This window comes from Octodon degus, unplaced genomic scaffold (genome assembly GCF_000260255.1).
Source record: "Octodon degus isolate 3935 unplaced genomic scaffold, OctDeg1.0 scaffold00002, whole genome shotgun sequence".
Classification (NCBI taxonomy): Eukaryota; Metazoa; Chordata; class Mammalia; order Rodentia; family Octodontidae; genus Octodon; species Octodon degus.
Genome location: NW_004524578.1, coordinates 4243453 through 4260469, shown reverse-complemented (window position 1 = coordinate 4260469; position 17017 = coordinate 4243453). Strand labels below are relative to the sequence as shown.

Here is a 17017-nt window from a genome sequence, read left to right as displayed (position 1 = left end):
GCTCATCCAGATCTATAAACATCCAAAGATGCAAGAACACAAACACATGTGCACCATAAAAGTTGCCGCTGCATGACCCCTCTGGTTGACCTCCAGCCCACACTGTCATTCTGCTGCCAGGCCAGCTCTGGGTTACTAATATTATCACTCACCTGATAGGCGATAAGGGCTGTTCTCCAGGCCTGGGGATGAAGAGCTGTTAGGAACTCTGACTAATAAGGCTACGATGACACATTCTGTCACAGAGTCCATGGGAAAAGAGGCCCTCACCATGCCGGAAGGACAGCAGACTCCCAACTCATTTTGAGGGTAATTTTGCCAACATTACAAATTGCAAGTTTATTTACTCTTGACCCAGTTATCCTACTTCTGAGAATTTACCCTCTAGATATATAATGCCAAATGACACTCCAATGAGGTTATTTCCTGCTACCCTGTGTATGATAGTGAATGCTTCATTTGTAGGGGGACGAATGAATAGACACCAGCCCAGCCAGCAACAGTAGATGCGCACGTTCGCCACTTCCAATGGGAACGCAGCCACACAGCCCACCAGCAGCTGAAGCTTTTCCAGGGGACAAGACTCCACCCAGCCTGCCAAATGTCACAGCTCAGCCACACAGCACCCTGTGACTGGTGCGTCTCCTTGGGACCATTTGGCTGCCCAGAGCTTCAGCTCTTGCCTGCTTCAGAAGAAAGGACTGGACCATTAAAGCCAGGGCCATTCATGTTCTGCATTTGTAGACAGAGGGCAGAGCTGTCTCCATGCTGAACAGGAGAAAGTTCCATGGGGCGAAAACCAGGAAGCAGAGTAAGAACTATCTGCGTTTTGAAAACAACATTCTACAAAGATGCAGGAGACATCAAAGCGGTGAAGGGGGGGATGCAGAGCAAAGGAAAGGGGTTGAAAGGAAGGTGGTGAACACAATGCCCCAAGGAGTACTTTCAAATATTAGTCTAGCTTTTCATTACTTATATTACCTAACAAGACAATAAAAACGGTTTCCCCACAAGTCAGATGCTCTAAAATATTAGCAAATATAGGCCAGAGACTCCACCTGACAACATCGGTCTTCAGGTGGGGAAACTGAGGCCCCAGACACGAAGCTAGTCAGTTGCCCAGTGAGTGCTGCTGTGGGCCTGAGCCGGGAGCCAGGATCCAAGCCCAGAATAGCTCCGATTCTAAGCACAAACCTTCAGAGTATTTTCTTTCAAGTTTTATCTCTCATTCCTCAGGAAAAGATAACAATAGAAGTTTCAGAGAATGAACTGACCTTTTGCTTCATAGATTTCTCAACATATCACAAATTCTTCCAGCATGGATGAAATAGCAAGAACCTGCTCGAACTATCAGAACATCCACCGGGGTAGAGCTAAGACATTCCGAAATCTGAAACTGAGCCCGGGCAGAAGGCAAGCATGAAAGATCCCAGAAGATGAAACTGTTTCATGCCCACAATTATGACAAATATTACCTATGGAGTGACATTTGTGTAGTGTGTGTGTGTGTGTGTGTGTGTGTGTGCACGCATGGGTTGAAGTCTCAACTCTGTGACACCTCATATTTATACGCAAGCATTTAAAAAAAGTGAAATCAAAAACCTTTCTGGAATCAAGCATTTTGGGTGAGTCATTCGTCATGTACTTTCTTTCCTGTTGAGACTGTCATTTTTATTTTGGCCCTTAGACATATATAGAAAACAGTCTTCCAAAAATTTTCTTCAATATTTTAGTAAATCACGTAGAAGGAAATTCTGGGTTGAAGACGGCGGTAGAACTGTGCGACAATGGCGCCCTCTCGTGGTAGATATCTATGCCTGCTAAGTGACGATTTTTTTCCCCCTCGGACTGAAGAACAAAGGTGAGACACATTATTTATGACTAATCATAACCTATTTCTTTTTCTTTCTTTCTTTTTTTTTTTTTTTGAGACCCTGTACAGGGCCTACAGGGTCTCACTAGGCAGATCGGACTTGTAGTGATCCTCCTGTTTTCAGCCTCCCAAGCGCTGGGATTACAGGCGCGCCACCACGCCCAGTCTCAGTGGCAGGCTCAGCGCACCGGACGATCGAACCCCGGTCCCTGCGATCGAACCTCCGTCCCTGCGCTCTGCCGAACCAGGTGCTTTTAGTCCGCTGAGCTATCTGGCCGGCTCTGAGAAATAATTTTAAAAGGAACTTTGATGTTAGTTAAATTAGAGGCCAGGGAGATGGCTCAGTAGAATAAGTGCCTGCCTGGCAAGCACAAGGTCCTGAGTTCAATCCCTGGTACCGAAAAAAAAAAATGAATATTAGTTAAATTAGAAACACAATATTGCAAAGTAATTAATTTTAAATATTCAATAGTAATGAAGCCAACTGCCTCACCTATGCAAGGGCGAACACTGAATGCAGGGTAAGAAGCAGGGTCACGTGGGTGTTCACGGAGAGCATCTGGTGACACCTGCTGGGACACATTCTAGGCCTGCGCGCCTCACTCCTTGTTCAGCTGTTGTAATGTCAAGGGGGAAGAGCCCAGACTAAGATCCTACAGAGACTTCTTCGAATCCACTCCAGGGTTTCATCAGGGATCCATCAGGGGGCAGAAGCTTCACCAGTTACATATAAAAATGTTATAACAGTGTTATTGAGCTGGGCAGGGTGGTGCGCAGCTGAAATCCCGGCACTTGGGAAGCTGGAGCAGGAGCATGGCCTTGAGGTCAAGGCCAGCCTAAACTACATAGTGAGACCTTGTCTGAAAACAATTAAAAACAATTTGGGCCTGTGGGTGAGATAGCTCAGCAGCCTGCAGCACCTGCTAAGGCAAGCTTAGGCAAGTTTAGGTAAGCACTCAGGGATCGCGGTTGGGCTCAATCCCCGGCATCACATGCCGCGCCATCCCTGTCCCCAGGGTGGACTGAGCTGGCCACAAAAAATCAGGCTTTTTTTTTTCTCCGAATGCCTTCAGGGCAGGCTTGGCTGGCTGGAGTTGTGGGGATGGAACCGCAGCAACCTGAGCCTGACTGCTTTGTGGAAGCAGCCACTTAAAGAACTGAGCTAAGAGGCAGGCCCCCTGGCCACAAAAAAATAAATAAAATAAAAAATAAAACAAAACACAAAAACCTCCGAACTGCTCGGAAATGTCTGAGATAGCATATTGATGTACCGTCAACTCATGTTTAAAATACTTAATTTAGATTTTAACATGCATATATCTGCAACATCAGCACAACCAACACAATGACCTTTCCAGCACCCCCACAAGTCTTCTTGCACCCCCGGAATCTCTCCCACTTTGAGCCCACCTTTGTCTCAGGCCAGCATTGACCGACGTGTCATACGCAGTGCGCTTGCGCCAGTTTTGCGTCAAGGGATGACGGCGCATAAGTCCTTGCTGTCTGGCTCCCGTCCCACGGCGATATTATGCTGAAATCACCCACGCGGTGGCGCCTGTCGTTAGTTCGGCCTGTTGTTCCGCTAATCCCGAGTTCAGGCTACAGACAAGTAACCAAGCTTTGTCCCATCACCTGTTCTCAGTGTTCACACAGTTCGATTTGAACTACTCCAGGGACCACCGCCGTGGGCATTCAGGCCATGCGCAAGGCTCTGTGTGCGCACGCGCTTTCATTTCTGCTAGGTGAATATTTGTAAGTGGGAGGCTGGGGGTGTTTCACCTTTTGAAGAGCTACCGAACTGTCCCTCCCTCCCTTCCTCCCTCTCTCCCTCCCTTTTCCTTTCTCTTGCTTCTCTGCGGCGCTGCCCCAGTCATCACCATGTCCCAGGTTCTCTTCCTGCTAGGTGTGGGCCAGGGTTAGAGTTTCTCATCCTCACCAGGTTTGGAAGGATGCATCTTCCTGATTAAAGTATTCCCAATAAGCGTGTAGGAATCTGGGTGTGGTTTTAATTTGCATTTTCCTACAGAAGGCGGAGACATACACTCAAACGGGGCTGGGACTGGCTTCCTAGGGCCTTTAGGGAGTGGGCGCGGGGCACTGGTGATTGGCCCACAGAGTATCCATGGCAACATCCGGAGGTGGATGAGAGGACAGCGCAGCAACGGGCTATCTATCCCTGGGCTGAGAAATCGGTAGGAGGACAAGGGGGCAATCGCAGAGACTGAGGAGCCTGCTGCTCTCGAGTGTATGCGGAGAAAGGACACGTGACAGTTGTGGTCTCTGAAGAGCCTAGAGGGGAGTGGAAGCCGGGCTGGTCCCATCCTCCGCAGCTGCAGGAGAGGACTGGCTGAAGCTAAGGCCAGGTCTGACGAGGGCTGCAGAGAAATGAGCCGCTCTCGGGCCCTGCTGTGGCCCGCACCCGCCGCCTCCTGTGGACCCTTCTCTCGGTGACCGCACCAGGCAGCTGTGGCTGATGAGGAAGCACAGGAGGGCTGTGGCAGGACCCCGTCCAGCCGCACCGGCGAGAGGCAGGCAGGACCGCGGTGGGGACTCCATGGTCTCTGGAGGAAAAACTTAGGAGCAGGAGTTCAGGCTTACTGCGTGGGCGCCAGCGCACTGCTGCGGTGCTCGCGTCTCCCGGGTGAGCGCGCCCGGTCCGCGTCCTGAGCACACAGCCGGCACAGGCTGCGCGCATGGGCTTGGTGCAGCTCCTGGGGTCACCTTGTGGGGCGGCCTGGATAACGTGCAAGCAAATCACCCCCACGCCCGCCCCATCCACTTCCAGTGCCACCGCTGTGTAAGTTAGTGCTGTGACCCCGTGACGGGGAACCTGATGCAAACCATGTAAAGGCGGAGGGTTTGCTGGGCCGGCGATTGCCCAGCCTTGCTCTGCGGCCGCTGGCTCCCCCTCTAGGGCTGTGCTGAGCCTGAGCGCCCTGGCAGAGGAAGGAGAAGCTGCTCACTGTGTGGCAGCCAGGAAGCAGCATGAAAGGAGAAGAGATTGAGAGGAAGGGGCCAGGGACACTGTGCAGCCCCCAGAAGCTACTTGTGGCAACCGGGCTCCACTTCCTAAGTGTCCACGCCCTCCCAATAATATCATCAAATTCTGATGTCACCAGTGGCTTGATCTGCTGAAGAAGGCCGAGCCAGCACAGTCCAGTCACCTCTGGAAAAGCGCAGTTCTGAATACATTCACCTCAGGGGAACATAAAGATCTAAGCCCTGGCGCCAAGGCTTCTCAGGAATGCATGTCCCCTGCTCGCACCTTTTCTTTTTTTTTCAATCTTATTTATTTATTTGGTACACGGTCTTGCTACACAGCTCACACTCGTAGTGATCCTCCTGTATCAGTCTCCCCAGCGCTGGGACCGTAGGTGTGTGCCACCACGCCCAGTGTCTTTGGCCCACTCAGTGCACCTCAGTGCACCAGGACTGGCACAGCTACCAGGGATCAAAACCAGGTCCTTGCACTTGCCACGCAGGTTCTTAGACCACCAAGCTGTCTCCTGAGTCAGCTCCCACCTGTCTGAAGCTTTGGGGACACACACCTTCCTGCCTTCTGTAGCTCCTGGTGGCTCATCACGCCAGTCTTTGCCTCCTTCTTGACATGGCTGTTCCCTCTCAATGAGTGCCTCTTCTCTGCTTTGAGGACACCACTGTTTGGACTGAACTGTGTCTGCCCTCTCCCCCAAATTCATGTGGTGGAGCCTTAACTCCTAGTCCCTCCAAAGGTGTCCAGACTTGGTGACAGGGTCTTTAGGGTATCAAGCGACAGTGAGCCACTGTCATGGTCATTGTGGCCTTCAGACTGTGAGAGCAGACGTGGGGGCTGAGGCCACCTGGCCAATGTTGTCCTTTGTTAGGGCAGAGCTCGCTGGCTAGCACACTTACCACGCTGGAAGAGGGCCTGTTCTCTTTCAGGCGACCTCACCAAATAAGGCCCTGTTCATAGGTACTGGGGGCTAGAACTTCAACATATGCATAGGGGAAGGCGGTGGGGAACCGTGCAACCCACAGACAGTGTTTTGCAAAGATGGGCTCATCCCCAAGGCTCTGGTTTCCAGCTGGGCTCAGCCAAGGGGAGGCACTGCAGAACACTGGTGGAGGAGGGACAGTGAGGTCTGATGACACTGGCTCCTCCTTTGGGATCTCTGAGAGGCCTATCTACTGCAGGCCTTCTTTCGGGTGGCCGCCCTTTCTCTATCTGTCCTTTCCCTGTGTTCTGAACTATTTTCTGGGGAGTTGGGGGCCGGTTGATGGATTTCCACCACTGCTGATGACACCATGCCCAAAGCTTGCCAATATGTGTGCATTTGTTAAATGCTTGAAACCAGTTTGAGTCTGTCACGTGTCCTGCTGGGACGCTGACTGACTGGGCCATTCTGAGGTTGAGACGCAAGCATCTACACAGTCCTCCACACTGCTTGTAGGGGAGGATCCTGCAGCATCGGTGGGGAGGCTGCACAGGACTTAGGGGTTCACCTACCAGCACTGATGAGGATTTGCACGGTCCCACCGGTGTCCCACTGTCTCCTCTGCTCCACAGGTTTCCTCCCTTGCCTTGTCACCTTGCAGCTCCTGGAGAAGAGTATGGGATTCGCCCCATAATTTATATGTTTGGAGTGGCGTAGGGAATCATTTTGGTCAGCGAATTGTGACAAACTAGAAAGCAGGTGGACCTGAAAAGGCCTGACAGTTCTTGGAAATAACTCCTGTGCAGCCAGCGTAGGCTGGCTGATGAGGATGTTACCTGCTCCCCAGGGGACAGCCAGCTGCCACAGGAGGGAAGCCACAGGGCCCTGAGCCTCCTGCTGTGCCACTGGCCATCTATGAATGTGGCAGGGAGAGCAGCCAAGCTCAGCAGGGCAGAGCCCAGCAGAGTCAGAATAAATGGTTGATTCAAGTCATCTGGTGTGGTTGGGACACCAGAGAGCTGAGGGACTCACTTTCCCTACCAAAGGCCACCAATAGCTCACTTCCCTCGCACATTTCAACTCAAGCCCTTTTCTATTGCAGGGTTTGCAGGCAGTTTTCTGGTGGTCAGGAGGGGCTGAACGAAGCTTTAAGGTTTGGGATAGGTGGGCAGGAGGCTACACCAGCACTCGCACAACCATATTCCAAAGCAGGTCGGTGGCTTAGTAGTCCTAAAAAGGCAGCAGGGCCAGTAGACATGCTGAGCCCTGGGAGGTGGGGCATCTGGGAGGAGGTGACAATCATGATGGCATAACTTTCAGGAGGGGATTAGACTCCTACCAAAACTCCAGAGCTCTGTCTGCATGTGTGGAACCAAGGAAAGCCATTTGTCCCAAACTTGGAAGAAGCGACAACTCTTGAAAACTTCAGCTTGGACTCCCAGCCTCTGGAAGCATGAGAAACACATTTCTCTGGTTTATAAGACACCCATCTGTCACGGCTGCTTTAGCCTGCTGCCCAGCATTCCGGGGATGACGAGGCCCACACCGCAGGGCCCAGGCCTGCTCTGATCTTATTTCCCCGACACACTGTCTTTTCCTTTCCTCTGAGTTCTCCATACCAGTATTTGGGATGAGCACACAACATTTTATCTCAAGCAGAAGAGCACCAACACCTATGTGGAACATATGTGACAGGGAGTAGTGACAAGAGTCTTGTCTGTCCCGGCTCCAAGGACTCTCATAGGTGGCCAGCAGCTCTCAGTGCCCAGAGCACATTTGCAGGCTTGGGGTGGGGGAAAGAAAGGGTGAGAATGAAGTGTGACAGTCCCTGCAGATGAATATTGGCTACTGAGCGGCGCAGTGGCCCTGGGGGTGCTAGGCCTTGGGTTTAGGGATCCTCTCAGCCCCCGGACGTGGAACGAAGGAAGACAAGTGAGTGAGACTGTGCTCTGGGGCACTCTAGCAGTTAGAGGTCAGGAAGGTGAGGAAAAGCAGCAAGAGGAATGGCCAGAAAGGCAGGCAAGAACCAGGCACTCCACCTGGGAGACCTGAAATCAAGAGTGGTCACAGGGCTGCTGACGCCAGGTAAGCCTCCAGTGCATCAGCCCACCTATCCCAAGAGGCTCCAGGAACACTGTGAGTGGATGGGATTTAACACCACATGGAGGGAGAAAAATGGGAGGGAACACAGAAGAGATTTTCAGGAGCTGACTGGAGCTGCATGGGCAGAGCTGTGGGCAGTCAGGAAGCAAGATCCAGAAGGTGCTGTGTTACAGGGATGAGGGGCTGCTACAAGGGGCTCACAGCATAGGTCGTGCCAAGTACTCCTGAACCAAATGACACCCAGGTCCCTAGAGTTTGCCATCTAACAAGCCAGGAGAAGCTGTGACTCAGAAGAAAACACAAAGCTCACATGGCAGGAAGGAGCACCCAGGGGACCAGGGCTCCGAGGACCTTGGGAGACAGCGCGGTGCTGCTTGAGGAGCTAGCGGGGGAGGTCACGTGTGCCTGTTCAAGTCTGTTTGCTCAAGCTACGATACCAAGGACAGAGCTGCCTTAAGTTTCCACTGAAGATCTGCGTTTCACCCAACAATCTACACATGCTGCTCTACAATCAGCAAGGGCAGGGCACATGTTCATCCCATAACACACCTGAGAGCTCCCAAGCTGCCGCTCGGGTGGCACATGCCTGTAATCCCAGCACTTGGAAGGCAGGAGACACAGTGATTTTGAGGCCTACCTGGGCTAGTGAGTCGAAGGCAAGGCAGAACCACACAGCAAGACCCCATCTCAAAAAAGAAACAAAAAAGCAGAGTGCCCAAGCACATGTCACTTCACCACACAGGTTCTGATCCCAGCTTTATCCCTGGCAGAGGGACAAGGCAGGGGACAGCTTGGGGCCACCATGGTGACACAAAAGGCTGGGACACTGAAGTAAGCTTTTGCGAGAGAAACCATTGTCCTTTGCAGGACAGCATGTTTCTTCTCTACCCTTGGGCCCTTTTTTTTAACAGGCCGGTCATCTGACGTTGGTAAGATCAAAGTAGACCGTTTACACAAAATGAACTGTTGTCAAGGAAAAGCCTACACCAAACCTCTAGCCTCACTTGCTCTGAGTACACTCAGAGATCACTAATTCTGGAGGCCACAGCTTGGTAGTGCATCATTCATTTCCCACCAGTTTTGCTATAGCTAACTTATGTGTGGGTTACGATGGTGATGGTTGCCAAGGTTACTGTTAGTAACCAGCAGGCCATTCAGGACTCCTCACTTGGGCCCAAGAGCCTGATGAGTGACTGAAATGGGGTAAAAGGTTTGGGACATCTGGCTTCATACTTGAGTCTGTCCCTTCACCAGTGTCATAAGCTTTAGGTTATGGGATTACTCAGCTCTACATGAAGGTAGTAGTGACCTGAGCCCCTGACGTTCAGCCCGACTGTACACCTTTGGACACAAGGCTGTGTGGTTCTGTGCAAAATGCTGGCATCGCAACACAAAACCTCACAGCTTCTAGGACAAACTGACCACACCCAGCGGGCCAAGTCTCACATAAGAAGCAAGAGTTGGTTTCCTAGACTTCAGCCCATCCCAGCCAATCGCAAGCTTGCTTCCCCCTCCCCGCCTTGGCTGAGGTTGGTGTCTTGCACAAGACCGACTCCTTCGACTGGGGTCCTCCAGCCCCCACAGTGCCCACCTGTGTACAGGATGGTGGAGTTGGTGCACACTCACGGCAGTGGTTCCATGCCAAAGATCCTGATTCCGGGGGTCATGCACAAGCTTCTAGGCTCGGCTCCAGCAGTCCCTTCTCCTCCGGCACTTTCTGGCCTCTGTGCTTCTGCTTCCGGTTCCTCCTAGTCACCACCTGCTTTCTCTGGCAACCTCGGTCCACCCGACATGCTTACTGCCATGACCTGTCACCCCTTCCGCATGGTAACTGTCCCATTAGTCAGGCCAAGGTGGAGATCACCATAATCTATTTACCTTCCAAAGGCCTCCCGGGCACCTTAGGGGGACATCCAAATGCAAAGTGTAACCAGGCAAGAATGTAATCCAGGAGTCACAGCAGCAGGGGAATGACCCCCGGGGGCTTAGAAACCTGCAGCCCAGGAGTTACCTTGAGGGGAGATCTTTATTTTTTAGTACCAAGAATTAAACTCCAGACCTTGAGCTTGCCAGGCAGGCACTGCCACTGAGCTATATATACACCTGGCTGTGAGATGTTTCTTCAGCCTATTAATACAGTAACTAAACTCTAAGTACCTGGTTTTGTATATAAGCCCCAAGCAATCTGCTAGCTTTGGAGTCCACCGCAGGTGTCTACCTCTTGCCACAGTCATTTCCAGTGAGAAAACATAGCGACACAAGTAGTAACAGTTCCAGGTTAGGTGTGATAAAAATTATCACCTTACTAATTATCAACCTTTAACATCCAATTGCCAAGTCAAGCTCATAAAGAAATTTCCTTTAATTTAATAAAGATGCCAACAATGTTTTTCACTTTTTTTAATATTTACAATTTCATTTTACAAAGTTCTGTACATAAAAATATACAGAAACAAACCCCATCAACTGTCTGCATCAGTAATCCTCACTGGTGGGCTCACCATTTATAAGGAAGACATCATTCAACACAACTTGTCACAGACTGTCCTTTGGCAAGGAATTCTAAAGTGAGAGAGGCCTCCTACCAACTAGAAACTCACCATGAGACCAAGGACTGTGCGCACTAGCTCTTGTGCACTGTTACAAATGGCAATGTTTAAGTCCCATGCTCACCGGGCCATACAAACACAAGTACAGCTAGGAAAAGAAGCCGCCTCCCCTCGCTAGTAACTGTGAAAAGCTTGCGTAAGGCAATTGAGTTGAGGTTCAGGTCCACCCTGCCAGCGTGGCAAGCGACGCAGGCAGGCAGATCCTTAACTTCATCCGCCCGACGCTGATGGGCCTCTGCGGCCTGGTCTCCAGGAGCAGGCTCCGCCTCCTTCACCGGTCAGAGGGTTATAACCTGGGCAACAGGAAGGAAGCAAAACTATAAGCAGGAGCTGACTGTGCAAAGCAAAGACAGGCAGTCTGTTTTCATGGATGCTTTCAAAAACCTTTTTCATCCTTCCAAGACAGTGTAAGAACTACTTCCATGGTACCTGAACTGACTTTCTCAAAGGGAAGAAGGGAGCCATTTGATTTCCTACTGCTACCACACCAAATATATACCAAAAGCAGCCCCGAAATCCTCTCCAGGGCGCGTGAGCTGCAGGCCTGAATCGCACCACCAAAGACGGGGAGCAAGGGCACCACGTTCACAGGCTTGTAGAGAGCAAGTCCAGCCTGGACTGCAGTGAGGTCCTGTCTCAAACGGCGAGCGAGCAAGCAAGCAAAACCCTCTTAGGATGCCCTGATTTAAGTACATAAAATTCCAACAGGAGCTCATGACAAAAAGAAATACATACTCGAGTAAGGGCTGTTCAGGTTAGAGAACAGTTTTAACAATCGCAGCATAAGCTGCCACTTCTTCCAGGCAGCTCAGGGTCACCTCAGTCGTTCCTCTCTCCTCCTTTTCCTACCCTACTAGCATCCCCAAGTTGGGGGGAGGCTCAGGACCCCCAGCCAGCCAGAACTGCTGAGCTGCTTCCTCCTACTTGTGGTGGAATCTATGGGTAACGTATCTCTAGAGCAGGCTGGTCAGAGGCCCTGGAGTCCGGGTCTGCTGAGCGTGAGACGCTGACGAGCAGGCCGTGTGCTTTCTGCGATTTCCACTCCTCTCGTAAAGGTTACCACTATGTGTCCTGAAAACAGGCTTCCAGCAATGGAAAGTCCTCACACGGCAACTTCTCTGCAGGTGTGCCACCTCCCAGCCAGCCAGGTTTGGGCTCCTGGATTAACCTCAGTCCCAAGCCCCGTTTGTGACCTCGCTGCCCCACTTCCTAGCCTGCCCTTGGTCCTCCAAGATGTCATTCAGAAGCCAGGTGTGGTGGTCATCACCTGTGACAGCTGAACTCTGGGAACTGAGAGAGAAATCACAAGTTTGAGCCCATTCTGAGCGACTTGAGACTCTGTCCTAAAATAAAAAAAATAAAGGGCTCAGTAAGAAGGTCTTGGTTCAAGCCCCAAGATTTTTGTTTACTGCTAAACAAAAAATAAAAGTAAAAATTAAGATGTCACCTGGGCTGCCACCACACCCAACCTCCAAGGAGGACATGAAGCCCTCAGCAAGCAGTGTTCCGGTGTCTGCGCTCTCCTTAGCGTTCACCTGGGCCCCTGGTCAGACCTTAAACATTTCTCACCTGTCAGTACTATCTTCTCAAGCAGGCCTGAAACTCAAGGATAGGCCAGAGACAGATGCTGCGCTGTCCCCAGGGCGCACCCCTGGAGAGCTCCTCTCGAGCCCCGGCCCCCCATGCTCCAGCCCCTGCCTCTCATCGGCCTGCTGGGCAGGGCTGCCGGCCTGCCTGCCGAGCCCCCCGCTTGCAGCCCACGCAGGGACCCGGGGAGAGAGCTACAACTCGAGCACAGCCAATCCCGCCGCTCCAGGAGGCCTCTGAGGGCTTCCGATTCCGCCTCAGCTTATACTGAAATAAAGAGTACCTTGCTTATCTGGAAACTCTAGTCTGCCGTCGCCTGGTGCTTACCGTTTCCCCGCAAAGGCTTCTTGTCAGGTTTCCGCTTCGGGACGGCGGCTGAGGTGGAAGGCCCCGGACTGTCCTCCTCCTATTTTGAAAATAGGATGAAACCCTTCAATGCCCTGCGAACCATTTCTGGAACACCCATAACAATGGAACATAATAAAATGTTCTTAAATTCTTTTTCCTTTTCTAGTAATATGCATTTACATTTCATACAAAAATTCAAAACATTTCACTCTGGCATAGATGAGTTCAGAAACCATCAAGATGCTTTACTTAGGGCTGCAGGAACAGTCCAGTGCTGGAGTGTTTGTCCACCCACAGGGCCCAGCACCAAGAAAGGAAGAAAAACATCCCACCGACAAAGGGGCACTCCCTAGACAACTCCAGCCGTTAGTCAAGTGAGTTACCTGAGGCCTCCTTGCATTTCTCTTGTAACTTTTGCCCTCCTGCATGCTGTCCCACATCTCAATCTTCTGTCTTCTTTTCTCCTCTTCAAGCTGAAAACCACACGTTATACAGAAAGAACCCATTAACTGCAACCTCTCTCAGAGAAAATGCTAATTCCGCAAGGTCTAAATTTGTTTTCACAAACTTTGGCCCACACTGTCTTCCTTTCTGTCCTGGACGTAATTAAAACAGCAGAAAGTGTCAGGGAAAGAAGAGCACTACTGCCGCTCCTCTGAACCGTGCCCTTACCCCCGAGGCTCGGTAACGCAGAACCCCGGTGTGTGCGCAGGGCTGGGGCCTCAGCCAGCAGGGCCTCGCACCCGCTGGACAAGCGCTCTCCCACTGAGCTGCGTTCTCAGCCCGGGGAGTGCTAAGCATGCTCAGAATGAGTGCATGTGGCTACCAGGCTGGCCTGGCTTGGTCACGACCCACGTGTCACCTTCGCCTCCAGAAGTCACTTTGCCTCTATACCTCAGGATGTGAGGAGTAGAAGAAGGCGATTTCAGAGTCTTGGCAAGTCACATGAAACAGTGAGCACTTAGGAAACCTCTCAGCCAGGACAGACCTTCCCAATGCAGGAAGGAAACAGCACACCTGACCTGAAAAAAGCTTTTCTTCCAACAGCCAACTGACACCTCTCTCAGGTGCATGTAAACCTCTCATCTCCACTGGAGCCCAGAACCAAACTGCAGCTCAGCCTGGCTCCAGTTCAACTGTGTATCGCCAGGACAGGCAACAAGACGCCATAAGCAGCTGGTCCCCGAAGTTTCTCCCTGGCGTTTGGGCCCATCATTGCTAGGCCCAAGTGCCCGTCACTTTTCAGCGTCTGCAAGTACAGGAGGTGAGCAGAAACCGACGTGAAGGACGTTTTACACCTCTCCTTAGCTGAGGACATCTGACTGGAGCTCCAGCAGACAGTGACTGGCATCGCAGGCCAGAGCTGACTTAACGAGGAGCCAGGCAGCCTCCAACAGAACCGTGTGGTGTATGTTATATGACTGAAATACTTATAGCTGGGTGCGGTGGCACGTGTCTAACCCCAGCACGCAGGAGGCTGACGCAGGAGGACTGGCTGCCAGGACTTCAAGGCCAGCCTGGACCACACCGAAAGATCCTGCCTTAAAAAAACCAAAACTTGTAACAGTCCCTCTCTCGATTTTAGGAGCCTTGCACTGTAATTTTGTTTTTTTGAAGTCCTGGGGCTTGAGACCAGAACATTCACACTGAGCTATGTCTCCAAGCCTTTTTCATAGGCTGCCAGGCTGGGCTTTTATCTATAATCGTGTTGTCTCAGCCACCCCGAGTGGAAGGATGAGAGGCATGTGGCACCGGACCCTGTGCCTGCACTACAATTCTCAAGTTCCTTTTCTGTTGTGGTGCTGAGGATTTAACCCGTGGCCTTTACACTGAGCTGCATCCTCAGTCCTTTACATCTTGTCGGGAGACAGGGTCTCACTAAATCACTACGCTGCCCAGGCTGGACTAGGTCTGGGAATCCTCATGCCTCAGCCTCCCAGAGTGTGAGATCACAGTGTGTGCCACCATGCCTGGCTTTGAAGTTCCATTCTAAAAGACTTTTCAGCTACAGCAACAAACCAAATAATCCAGCTGTGTCACTAACACAGACGAACACACAAAATCCTCAGGCTCTGATGTCTGAATAACTTAATGGGTGGGCTGCAGTGCAGCTCATTGACTGAATGCTTGCTGAGCTTTGGCAGGCCCTGGATTTGATCCCAGCATTTAAAAATCAATGAGACACCCTGCCCCCCCCAAAAAAATTAAAATAGAATTGTCCAAAATGAAAAATGGCACATGCCTTTTTTTCTGCAGAAAGGGAAGCGCATTTGTGGGCATATACAGGTAATAAACTTTTTTTTTTGGCAGAACCGGGGATTGAACTTAGGTAATGTACTTTGGAAAAAATACCTAAAAATCTTAACACTGCTTGAGATGCTTAGAAAGTGAAAGCACAAGGAAGGAAGCAAATTTGTTTCCATGGCAGAGTTTTACATCCCAATTTTAATTACGAATATTGTCAATCAGGTTTGGTGGCTCAACAAGCTGGGCAGCCAACTGACACGGGTACTGCAGGCTGCTGGGACAGGTAACCAAGGAGGGAAGAGTGTGGGGATGTCCCTTCCTTCTGGGCCCCAGCCAAGCTGGGCAAGCAGCCGGAAGGATGACTACGCAGAAGGAGGAGTCCCACAAGGCACGTGTCCCTGGAAATACCAGAGGCAGCGGGCAAGATCCTGCTGTCTTCCCGTGGCGCTCCCTCAAGCCACTGAGGAGTGGACCCCCAGGGCCACGAGAAAGCTAACCTGTCTACTGTGCGTCTGGTGACGGGAGAGCCGGACACAACATCTTGCTGGGTGACACTGCTGTCAGAGACTTAAGTAGGACTGGGATGGAGCCCAGGGGCGGAGCTCTTGCTGCCGGCAGTGGGTCCTCATTACACCACAGCACACAGAAGCACTGACCCACACGCACGGGCTTGATCTTGCCCGCTCTGGCCCTTCTCCCACGCTCTGGATCTTTCACTGGGATACTATATGCACACAGCCATCCTTCCCTAAGAATGGCATCTTTTTCTTGATCTCACAACTATACTGCACATACCTGTCTTAGCTTTTCTTTATGTTTTTCAATTTGTGCATTTAGTTCTTCTTGCATTTTTAAACGAGCAGCTGCTAAGGCCTCTTGTCGTTTAACAACATCATCAGGTTCTAAAATGGAAAAAAAAAAAAAAAAATTAGGTCATCTACCTGGTCCAAACTAAAAACTCTGAATGGCTACATTGTAAGTATAAAGAGACAACGTAAGATGTTCCTGCCTCACTTAATCCCACCTCCTTTTAGCTAGAGTTCTTAGCTGTCAACAGCTACATCACCAAAAACATGTTAGAAATGCAAATTTCTAGGTTTTCTCTAGTAACTCTGATTCAGCAAACATGGGATAGTGGCCACAGCTGAAACAGAGCTGTGTGAGGGCCACAGCGAGAGCCACTGTGCACGCGGACGCCACTGACCCTCATTCTCAGGTTGATCAGAATTTCAAGACAAGCAGGTAAAGATAAAGCTTTCTGAATTTTTTACCACTGCTTAATCAGCCTGTATCAGAGAGAGTTAAGAAACTTTGGGCATTTTTTCTTTACTTCTAACAGCAAAGAAAAATCTTTGCTAACTAGCATTAAAAATACATGTGTAATTTATACTTTCCTCTGGTTTGTAAAACAAAGCATTCTCTTTTTTTTTTTTTTTTTTTTTTTTTTTTTTGGTATTTTTTTAGGGCAGGGTCTACGGGGTGTTCAGGGTCTCACTACTAGAATGGACCCATAGTGATCTGCCTGTTTACAGCCCCCAAGTGCTGGGATTACAGGCGTGCGTCACCATGCCCAGTCTCAACTGCCGTCCTAGTGCGCCCTGGGGGACAGGAACCCCCGGCCCCTGCGCCTGCAGAAAAAGCATTCTACCCCAACCTCAGCTCCACCAGATGGAGCGCGCTGAGAGCTAATGCACTCTGGGAGACGACAGGAGGAGAGCCACAACAACTCATAGATACATGACAATCCACATCTGTTTAATGACACTGCTCTGCTCATAGCATTTAACATTCTCTCTTTGGGGGGGACATGCCCACAAAAACCGTAGTTAGTGGAAAGACTGCTTTTTGAGAGGGAGACTGTTTAAAGAGCCAGCTGTTATTGAGAACCAGGCTTGATAAGTCAGTCCAAGAAAAATCAACATGAAGCAGGTTTTAGAATGAAGGCTGAATTTCTGGACCTTACAACACTGCTGTAGGGAACTAAGTACAAAGGTCCACAAGCACAAAGAAGCTGCTTTCATTCTGAGCCCATGTAAACTCATAACCCATTCAGTAAGACATGCCACCCTGTCCAGTGGTTTTTCCATCTCATCAAAGTTACACCAGGGTGGATCCACGTGCATGCGTGGAATCCACGTGCTCCTGGAGATGAAGGGAGGGGTCACACGCCACAGCCTAGCTTTGGCCAATTAGAGAAACCAGTCCCAACATAAAAAGAAAAAATGGGCTGGGGCAAAATGGTAGATAACAGGGCTGGGGAGATAGCTCAGTAGAGTAAGCACTTGCCTGGCAAGCACAAGGACCAGAGTTCAATCCCCAGTTCTGCCAAAAAAAAA

At 50.7% G+C, this 17017-nt stretch overlaps 2 protein-coding genes across 2 annotated transcripts in view; both read right to left on the bottom strand.

Moving 5' to 3' along the window:
• The window catches only part of Chsy1 (chondroitin sulfate synthase 1), a 76755-nt gene extending 76482 nt beyond the window's left edge, over positions 1-273 (bottom strand). The window contains exon 1 of the mRNA XM_004623447.3: positions 153-273. Within this exon, the coding sequence (XP_004623504.1) occupies positions 153-273 (121 nt within the window). The remainder of the gene's footprint in view (positions 1-152) is intronic.
• A 10002-nt stretch (positions 274-10275) lies between these two features.
• The window catches only part of Selenos (selenoprotein S), an 8698-nt gene continuing 1956 nt past the window's right edge, over positions 10276-17017 (bottom strand). The window contains exons 3-6 of the mRNA XM_004623248.2: positions 15477-15583; positions 12818-12907; positions 12414-12492; positions 10276-10792 (exon numbers count right to left, since the gene is read on the bottom strand). Coding sequence (XP_004623305.1) covers positions 10710-10792; positions 12414-12492; positions 12818-12907; positions 15477-15583 — 359 coding nt within the window. The 3' untranslated portion in view covers positions 10276-10709. The remainder of the gene's footprint in view (positions 10793-12413; positions 12493-12817; positions 12908-15476; positions 15584-17017) is intronic.